Source organism: Elephantulus edwardii, unplaced genomic scaffold, assembly GCF_000299155.1.
Source record: "Elephantulus edwardii isolate Elephantulus edwardi_28Jun2011 unplaced genomic scaffold, EleEdw1.0 scaffold00038, whole genome shotgun sequence".
NCBI classification, from domain to species: domain Eukaryota; kingdom Metazoa; phylum Chordata; class Mammalia; order Macroscelidea; family Macroscelididae; genus Elephantulus; species Elephantulus edwardii.
This window is the reverse complement of record NW_006399788.1, coordinates 16,404,916-16,414,927: the sequence shown is the minus strand read 5'-3', so window position 1 is coordinate 16,414,927 and position 10,012 is coordinate 16,404,916. Positions and strand designations below refer to the sequence as shown.

At 43.4% G+C, this 10,012-nt stretch overlaps 1 protein-coding gene across 1 annotated transcript in view; it reads left to right on the top strand.

Moving 5' to 3' along the window:
- The first annotated feature begins 823 nt into the window (after positions 1 to 823).
- The window catches only part of ZNF395 (zinc finger protein 395), a 22,791-nt gene continuing 13,602 nt past the window's right edge, over positions 824 to 10,012 (top strand). Inside the window, exons 1-3 of the mRNA XM_006884870.1 lie at positions 824 to 852; positions 6,138 to 6,402; positions 8,043 to 8,275. Coding sequence (XP_006884932.1) covers positions 6,151 to 6,402; positions 8,043 to 8,275 — 485 coding nt within the window. The 5' untranslated portion in view covers positions 824 to 852; positions 6,138 to 6,150. The remainder of the gene's footprint in view (positions 853 to 6,137; positions 6,403 to 8,042; positions 8,276 to 10,012) is intronic.

Genomic DNA, 10,012 nt, shown 5'->3' with positions numbered 1-10,012 from the left:
CATGGTCTTTGAAATTACTTACTGTGCATCAGACAGCTGGCAGTGACTAGGGATGATAGAATTGATGCCTTTGAGTTGTGGTGCTGGAGAAGAATACTGAGCATACCATGGACTGCCAAGAGAATGAACAGATTTGCCTTGGACAGAGAAAAACCAAGCTTCTTTTTGGAGACAAGGATTTTGAAGCTCCATCTCACATTCTTTGAGCATGTAGGCCAGGAGGGACCACTCCTTGGAGGACATCATGCTTGGAAGGGTGGAGGGACAGTACAGGAGAGGAAGAACCCGGATGAGATGGATTGACACAGTAACTGGGACAATGGGGGATAGATGTGTCAGAGACAGACTGGCTTAGGGTAGGGCATAGTTCAGAGCTATTGTACATAAGTTATGACTTTAAGGCAACTCGATGGCAGGTAACAAAGTGTCAATTCAGACAATAGTACCAAGTAGCGGAGAATTAAAATCCCAGGACTGCCACTGCCTAGTTGAGTGGCCTCTGAAATCTCACCTCTCTGTAGCCTGGACTCCTCTTTATCAAAAATTGAGAAGATTTGCTCATCTCAGACTGTTCTAAAGATTCAATTAGATAATACTGTAAAAAGAAGTACTTATTAAGCACCTAATAAAGACATCTCTTTTATTTTTAAACCTGGTAATTCAAGAATACTGTAAATATTATAAATGAGTAAATGCATTTCATGTAGAATTTGGGCCAGTTTAAGGAGAAAACCTGGAGCACAGGGCAAATGCAAACTGAAACAAGGCAGAAGTGGGCAAATTTTATGTCAGTCCAGCAAATTTTGAAACGATAAAGAAAAAGGATTCTTTAAAAAGAAGAGGTTTACAAAAGCATTTTTTGTGTTATTGGCCCAACATTTTCCTAGCTCTGTCTATAAAGATTGGAGGCCCAGGAATTTTGGAAATACTACCCTTTCTTCATTTTCAGTGGTAGAAACCCCAAACTTCCTGTTGTGGAAAGTGGGGGTGGCGACCCTGTGTTTGTCAAGGAAAGGGCCTCTCTTTCGCTGAATTGATGCTGCCCCCTTACGTCTCCCAGTGGCACTGCGGCTTCACCTCTTGCTCTTCTGAAACTTTGAGCTCGTCGTAATCAAGCGTTGCTATCGGGTTTCCTTGACTGTAAATCTTACTGAAAGGAGAGGGCCCATCTCTTACTCCCTTGGAGCTGCTTTCAGACCACCAGAGACACATAGCCTTGGGTTAGTAGCATAGCTCACCACTAGAGCTCCCTTTTTGTTCTTCTGGGTTGAAGAAAATCAAACTGTTAGAGGCATTTGTTTCTGGCCTAAGACTTCAAGGACGAAGGTAGGTGACTGAGTTTTGAAAACCAATTTACCTCCCCTGTACAATTTTTTTGTAGTGGTAAAGAATTTCCTCCTTACATTTTTCTTATTGTTTTAGTAAAATTTTTTGATATGCTACCAAATGTCAAATCCTCAGACACCTGTGTGAATGCTGAGGCTAACTTTGCTTTCTAGGGAATTCGTGGTGGAAATGACCCGGTTTATCCAATTCCAGCCCTTGAAGCTTGAATAACATACTTGTGAAAACAACCCAAAATCTTTTCCTTAACATTTCCAACTTTATTACTGCTTTTACGGTTACTTTTGCCATTCACTTTACGTTATTGTGCAGATGTTGTCTAGCATGGCCTGCTGGAATGGTGAGGAAAGAAGCCAAGGTTAGTTAGGTTCATATGAAGATAATGTGAGAGGGACCCAAACAAAACCCCGAGGTGTTTGCTTTGATTTTTTTTTTAGAGAAAACCCAACATTGCATTTTCATTATGATTTGGATGAAAGTTTGCAGAGCATATTAGTTGTCCATTTAAATATTTTGTTCAAGATATTGACTGTGAATCTTACAATGTAACAGGACTCCTCTCACTTCTGTCCTGTGCTTACCGTTCGCATTTGGCCGCCTTTCTTGATTTCTGAGCTTTACCCCTGGATGAATGACCCCCTTTTGATCATATATAATTGATTGCTCCAAGGAGTGTGTATTTCCCTTATGTTTTTTGTCACCTTAGAGGACGGCCTATTTTCAGGCAGAAAGTGCAGCCTGAGCTCAGTTCCAGCTGGAAAATTAAGTAAAGGCCAAAATCTTGGGGTTTCACAGCCTCTGTTGAAGTAATAAACCTGGTCTTTTTGTGATTTTGGAGTTTTGCTCAACATTTTTCTGCCATTCTCTCTAGGAGTTGTTCTTTCTGAGCATTTTGTAGTAGTAACAGCACCATTTAGTCTTCTGGTCTCAGGGTTGTAGAGGCTAAAGTTTGTGTGGTCCGTTAGCCTTTGGACTAATTGATGCCATATGTCTTTGATTTTCTTCACTTTTCTTTGCTCTGGACAGCAAGACACCAATAGTTGTACACCTGCTTTTAAGACCCTAATTGCTACGTCCCAAAGTAGGATGTAGAACACTGATTTTGGATATGCCAGTTGACCTGATGTCTCCTGAGACTATGGTCCTCAAGTCCCATGTCTGGTGGGCTTCCCCGCATTATGTAACCCTTCATTACGGCCCTGAGGTACTTTTAAATGAGGGTAAAAAGTAAAGAAAGTTTATAGAACAGTGCCAAGAAAGTTTGAACCAATAGCTTTGGTGACAGGTATTTTCTTCTGTAAATGTGGGCAGGGAAGAGGAATGGGTGTGTGTATGTGGGAATGTGGTTGGAGCAGTCTCTTTAAATGTTAAGGTTAATAGACTGTGTGGAATTAGCCTGGGCAGGCATTCTGGATAGGGAAACAGCATTGATACTGATGTACGTGAAGACGCTAGTGTTCTAAGCCTGCCATAACACCTGACCTTGGAGTTGTACATACTAGGCCCTTGAGGAACAGCAAAAATGAATAGGAGGGAGCTGAGAATTTGGACGGACAGTGATTGGGAATGTGCCTCCTGCTTCCACCAGCAGGGTGGGAGCATGAGTCCCAGTGCAGCAGCAAAGGAATCAGGCTTGTGGGCAAGGACCTGCAGAGTTCGGAACTGTGTGTGAATGAATGGAGGTCAGTTCTCAGTGGGGAGCTTGTGAGAAGGAAGCTGAGAGAAGCACAGCTAGTGGGCAGGAAGGGTGACCAGTTAAGAGTTTGTATCTGGTGGTTGTAAGCAGAAAGCCTGACTCTTTGGAGATTGAATAGTATCTTGTGATGGAGATAAAAGTCGTTGGCGCCAAAGAAAATAAGAATTAGGGACATGGAAGCCCTAGGTCATAGGCCACAGTGTGAGCCAGGGCCTTCTGGGAAGAGAAGAGGAGCACATGGTGCAAGTGGTAAAAACTATGGATGGAGGGAGCTCTGGTGGCCTAGTAGCAAGAAGCTGCACTGCAATCCTGAAGGCATGTGGTTCAAATCCACCAGATTCTGTGCTGGAGAAGGAGGGACAGTCTCTTCCTATGCCCGTCAGATCTGACTCTCCGGTACACAACAACAACAGCAACAAAAAAGAACTATGGACGTTGAAGTTAAGGAATCCTGGAATCCTGATCCTGACCATTTCTTACTTAACAGCTTTGATCTTTCTGGGTCTTTGGTGTTTTTAGGTTATGATAAGATGTGTGTGTGTGTGTGTGTAAGGGGGGGGGAGGGAGGAATAGGGAAAAGAACTATAGTACTTTGACGATAGTACTTCCTAAGTGAGAGAATGGCTATAAATCACCTGAGAGAGATTGGTAAAATAGTCTAGTCTCTTTTAAGTGTTAAGTGCAAGTGTAATATGTTCACACACAGAGAAATAAGGGTTCAGAGATGAGCCATCCAAATGACCTGGGGCTTAGAAAATATTACCTAAAGGCGGGAGGAGGGGGATCTGCTCTTCTTGGAAAGATGTAATCTTTTTAAGAATCTGAAAGGTAAGTCTGGCTGATTTCCCTGGTGAAGCTCTATCTGTCTGGCCGAGGGGCTCCTTTTGTAGGGAGGTGTCTTTCTGGTCAGTGATTCAATCTTTTCGTTTTTATGAGTCTGTTGAGATTTTCTTCTTTCTCTTGAATCAATTTAGGTAAGTTATATGGTTCGAGAATTTGTTCATTTTATCTCTTACCACATTTATTGGACTACAGTTAGTTGTTCAGAGTATTCTGATATCCTGTTTCAGGTCTGTCAGGTCAAAACTTTTGTTTCTTGTTCTGATTATTTGTATCTTCTCTCTCTTTCTTTGTCCTTCTTGCTGAAAGTTTGTCAATTTTCTGAACATTAAATTTAATGCAGAATTATGTAGATGCTTGTGCCCAGATGAGGCCTTTCTACTCTTGGCTAGAGCTCGATGCGACTTTGTCCTGTCAGGGTTGCTTTGCAGTTTGTGAAGCGCTTCTGCAGCAGTGTTGTCACTTGATCCCTTGAGGCTTTGGTAGCTGATAATTAGCATTCTGATTCATCTAGGAGGAAACAGGCTCTGAAAGCTCAAGGGACTCAAAACTGAGCAGGGGCTGAGCAGGCGGCCTCTGAGAGCTAATGTAGTCCACCCCCCCACCCCCCGCCACCCCCCAAACTCTCAACTTAGAGGGAGGATGTGGGTTAGAGCAGGCATTTCCTAGTAGGAAGGCTGTTGGCCCATCTGGATTATTGAGGGAAGTTGTAGAGCCTTATTCACAAGAGGGCCTAGAATACAGAGCTCCTCTTTTCTGGAATGGTAGAAGTGCTTGAAGGCTGGAGTGGCCAAGTGGCTTCAGAGGCCTCTGCCCTTTTCTGTGGCTTGCGATATGCCCTGTGTTGGAGTCCTTCTGCAGGCATGCAAATTTTGAGTAATGAAGCATGACACCAAGGTGTTTTGGTTTTTTTTTTTAAGAAAATCTCTTTGGCAGCTCTTCTTTTCTATGAAATGGTTGAGGCTAGTGCTGCGCGTCTTCCTGCTTTCAGGAATTGCCCTGTGGTAAATGGGAAGGAGAACTTAGAATCCTGAGAAGTTGCCAAAATGGCATAGGCTGTTTTAAACAGTGTTTTAGCCTTGGGTCAGGGTCAACACTGAAATGTCCCCTCATGGTGCCAGTTGAAGGATGAGCTTGTTTTATTTGAGGGGAAAATAAGATGTTAGGAAGAATAAACAGCTCTACTATGGTCCTTTAGTTTTTAAGACACCTGAATGCATCAGGGGTCCAAAAGCTAGGCAACATTGTAAGTGATATGTAGGCACCTTTAAGACAGCGTAAATTGTTCTGTGCTATTGTGTCAGAAGTGAATATAGTGGGTTTTCAGAGGCAGCAAATCATATGGAATAATATTTCCCATCTTCTGAGGTTGGCTAGTGGATTCAAACTTTGTGCCTTTGTGTTGGCAGTGTAGTTCTTTACCACTAGGCCACCAGAGGTCCTTGTAGGACAGTGATGAGAGTCTGGGAATTAGTGTGGGAGAGTGAGTCTTACCTAGGTTCTGGCACCTAGTACCTTTGTCACCACAAACAGTTAACCTCTCAGCTTCAGCTTCCTCAAGTGTAAAGCGAAGTGAGTGACATGTTTTTATCTGTGGTTCTTTGCAGCTTTGAAGACAGCTGATCTTGTAGCTAAAGAATCTGCATGTGTCAGACAAATGCTTTGACCTAGCAATAGTTTATCCAGGAATTTAAGCTAAGGGAGTGGTTATTGATGAATGTGAGAACTCAGATTTAGCTCAAAGAATGCTCACTGCACGCAGAGCAGTTTGAGCAGCAAAACATTGGATACCATTTTAAGGTGTAATTGTAAGGGATTTGTTAAATTAGCAAGGATGCATCCACGTAAAAAAATTCTGTGTGTCTTTAAAAGATATTTTTTATAGAATAATATTTTATATTCAAATAAATCTTAGAAGACATATGTAAGGTGAAAGCTCAGCTTACCAATTATCTCATTTTTTGGTAGAAATAATAGTATAGAGAAATGACAGAATTGTGGAATACTATATATAGCAGAAGGTTAACTTATTACTGAGAGGTAGTTTTATGAGTTTCTTTATGTTAATTATTATTTTCTAATTGCCCTACTAGGAATGAGTGCTACTTTTGTAAAAGTGAACTTTAAGATGTTTTATTCAAGGTAACTGACACTTAGTGGTCTTCACTGTGTGTATGGTGCCATATTGAGGGGAATGCTGCTTCTGGGCTGCTCCAGATAACAGGTAAAGGACTCTGTGCTCTTGTTCCCTCTCCAGGAAAGGCAGCAGCATGGCCAGTGTGCTGTCCCGGCGTCTTGGCAAGCGATCCCTCCTGGGAGCCCGGGTGGTGGGACCAACTGCTTCTGATGGGCCGTCAGGGACCACCCAGCCCATGGAACCTCAGGTGGAGCTGCTGGAGAGGACTGTCCCACAGCCCTTCCTTGCCTTTAAAGACACTTCCTGCCAGGAGCAACCCAAGGACGTCCTCAAAGCTCCTGGCGTCCCAGGCCTCCAGCAGGTGGCTTTTCAGCCTGGGCAGAAGGTAGGTTGATACTCAGTGCCAGTGGAAAACTCAGGCAGGTGGAAAACTCTTTGAACACTGGTTTGAGAACAGACCTTTTCCTTTCAGCCTTGTGGGCCCTGGGGCAGGTGGGCTTCCCAAGAGACGGTGCCATCACTGGTGGTCTTGGGGCTCCCCCAGGGCCCTTCTTGACAGTGCTAACTGGAGGGAAAGCTAGCAAGACCTAAAATCTGCAGTTCTGGATGTTAGACCTGAAATAAATAGTTCTGGGTGTTAACATCTAAGTTTGAAGCTTGACCATAGGTCCAGGTCTCTCATTTTACCTCACTGTGCCACTTTGGGGAGCTCTGATGGTGTACTCTATAGCAAATTCAGTTGCTAACTCAAAGGTCAAGTGTCTGTGGAGGTTTGGATCCACCAGCAGCTCCAAGAGATCGCCTCCTTCTATGGTTTACAGCCTCAGAAACCTGGTGGGTGGGGGCCCCTGTGAGTCAGAAGGGATTCTGTGGCAGTGAATGCATGTGCCACTCTATAGAACTAGGGAAATTTCAGACTTAAAAGAGACAACTAAAATTGAATCTTTGAATTGTCATTAGATGTTTTCTAAAGATAATGTTTCTTTATTTAGAATTCAGGGGGTTTTTTGGTTGTTTTTTGTTTTTTGCTGTGTGGCAGAGCCCAGGGAGCTCTGGTGGCCTAGTGGATAAGGAATTGCACTGCCAACCCAAAGGCAGGTAGTTTGGGTCCCCTGATTATTCCATGGCAGAAAAATGGGATGTCTCGTCCTGTGTCATTTACAGCCTCTGAAAAATCTGCTGGAGGATCAGCTATGAATCAGTTCCAACTCCATGGCAGTGAGAGAGAGGCAGGGCCTAGCCATCATCTGTACCTGATATTAGCATGAGATCTAGGTGCAGGTAGCTCTCCTTCACCCCCTTCTCTGCAGTAGAGACTAACTTCTGTCTTCCCACCCTGGGGCTACATCCTCCGGGCTCTCTTCTCACAAAGCAGGGTGTGCTGCCCTCACCCATGTGTCCTTGCAGAGAGCTCAATTCTACCTCTTCACTCCCACCTGTTGCCCCAGGACGACTTGGAATTCCCTGCTGGGAAAAATGCAGGGTTTGAGCAATTCGAGGCAGTAGTTGGGAATCAGCAGATTTTCAGGAACATCAGAGTTGAGGCAGGGCAAGAAATTATGTAGAATAGATAGAGATTGTAAATTCAAGTAAAATCCCTAGAAACTGAGTATTCACTGTCTCTAGTCTGGAGAGTTTATAAGGACCTGTTTTTCAAAGAATTGATCCCGTTTGGCTAGAGTGGTGTTTATCTGGGAAGTAGGTAATTGGGATCATCCGGCTGAATTAAAGGAGTGCTGGTGACCTAGTGGTAAGGCGTTACACTGCCAGCGCCAAAAGCAGGTGATTTGAGCTCACCAGCTGCTCAGTGGAGGAAGGTGAGTAATTTCCTCCTATGTGATTTACGGCCTCTGAAAATGTGCTGGAGGGTCAGCAGTGGGAGCTGATTTAAAGATGAGTGTGTTACAGAAGCAGCTTGTGGCAGGCAGGTCTTGACCCCTGGAAGTTGGGGCAGATGAACCCTCTGAAGGTAAGAACTGTCTAGTGCTGACCGCTGTTGGTGTTCCCCCCCACCCCCCTTCGCAGGTTTATGTGTGGTATGGGGGTCAAGAATGCACAGGACTGGTGGAGCAGCACAGCTGGGCAGAAGATAAGGTGACAGTCTGGCTGTTGGACCAGAAGTTACAGGTCTGCTGCCGAGCGGAGGAGCTGTGGCTCTCAGAGCTGCAGGGCGCTGTCCCCCAGGTGCCACCCACGGAGCAGGGAGCCCAGGTGCCAGCTTACAGACCCGTCTCCAGGAACATTGATGTCCCAAAGAGGTTCGTGTGGGCTCTGGGGGTTAGGTGAAGGTGATGGGAGGTGCTGGGTAGTGGGCCACCTTGTCTAGCTGTCAAGATAGCAGATGGATGGGGTACAGAGAAAGACTTGCATCCCTAAAAAACCCAGAATGGCATCTTTTTCACTCTCTCACTATTCTGGATGATGGATCTTTGGTTTGGCTGTTCATGCTTGAACTAAAACCAGATCTTAGCTTTTCATGGTAAGAGGCAGGGAAGGAATAGATTAGATCAGGAATTAGCATATTTTTTTCTGAATGGGTCTTATAGTAAATATTTTACATATTCTTGGCCGTTTAATCTCTATCAGAACTACTCTGCCATTCAAGAGTAGCCACAGACAGTACACAAATAAATGGGAGAGGTTGTGTGCTGGTAAAACCCTATTTATGGACACTCAGATTTGATTTTCTTACAATTACCCTGTGTCACATGCCAAGAAATAGTATCTTTCTTTTGATTTTGAAGTACCATTTAGTACTGTGAACACCATTCTTAGCTCATAGGCCATACAAACACAGATAGCAGGCCAGTTTGGCCCACAGCCCATAGTTTGCTAACCCTGCTTAGATATCCAGAATCACAGATGGTGAATGAAGAATGTATAGTTTACTTTAGAATTTTATGCGATTTTTGCTATAGAACTTTCCCTGTCTGAAACTATACAACTTGATTTCTTTATCATATGCCCTGTGTACCTTGACTTTTTAAGATTTGAAAAGAATAATCTTCCATCAGCTGAGACTCTTCTAGATGAAGTGTAAGTCAGTTAAGCCCTGCTCCGCCTCCCTCTCTGCCGTGGTCTCTAGTCTGTGGGTGTTTCCATCAGTGACAGTAGGCCCAGTGTTTGGAAACCAGACTGGAACAACAATATTTGTGATTGTGTATTCAGTGGGTGTTGGTAAATAATTTGTTTTTCTATTCTGTGGAAATGTAGATACAAAGAGCATACAAAAAACCGGATGCTAATGCGTTTTGCTAATACTCTTTTAGCTCTTTTCACCCTGTCACATATTTTACTGGACCAGAATGATAAAGAACTAATTTGTGCAGTTCTCTGAAATAGATGAACCATGTAGATGTATAGATGTTTCAGATTCTTTTCATGATACTGTAACATTAAATTAGAAACAGCTCAACTGTTACTTCCACTGATGTTAACTTTATATGGATTTGAACAATTACATATAAACTTGTGTAGGACCCTGCTGTATAAAGCATGGAAATTTACATTGGGAGATTTATCTTAACATTTTCAGTTTATTTGCACACTAGCTTATGGAATAGATACTGTTGACATTCAGAAACTGCCAGAATGTTTCTGTGGGGAGAGCTTGTTTAGTGTAATTGTTCCCTATTGAATTTAAATATAAGATGGGAAAACAGAGATAATTTTAAGTGCTTTTGAACTCTAGTGGGTGTCTTTTATCCCAGTGTATTATCTCATTGTTTTGATCTTTCTTTTTTTTTTGCCCCCAATAAAATCCTTGACTTAAAGCTACAGAATTGAGAAGAGAAAATCAGAGGCGAACACTGCTTCCTCTGGGTGTCAGCAGTGGGTTGCATGCAGCCAGTCTGCTTAGCTTAGAGTTGGTTAGCATACAAATGTAATTCAGAGTGTTTTTCACAAAGTATTTGGAGATCCCTTCTTGCTTTACTTCCTTTATATTACTTGAACTCATACTGGCTGGTTGGGGTGGGGATTTGGAGTCAGTGTTC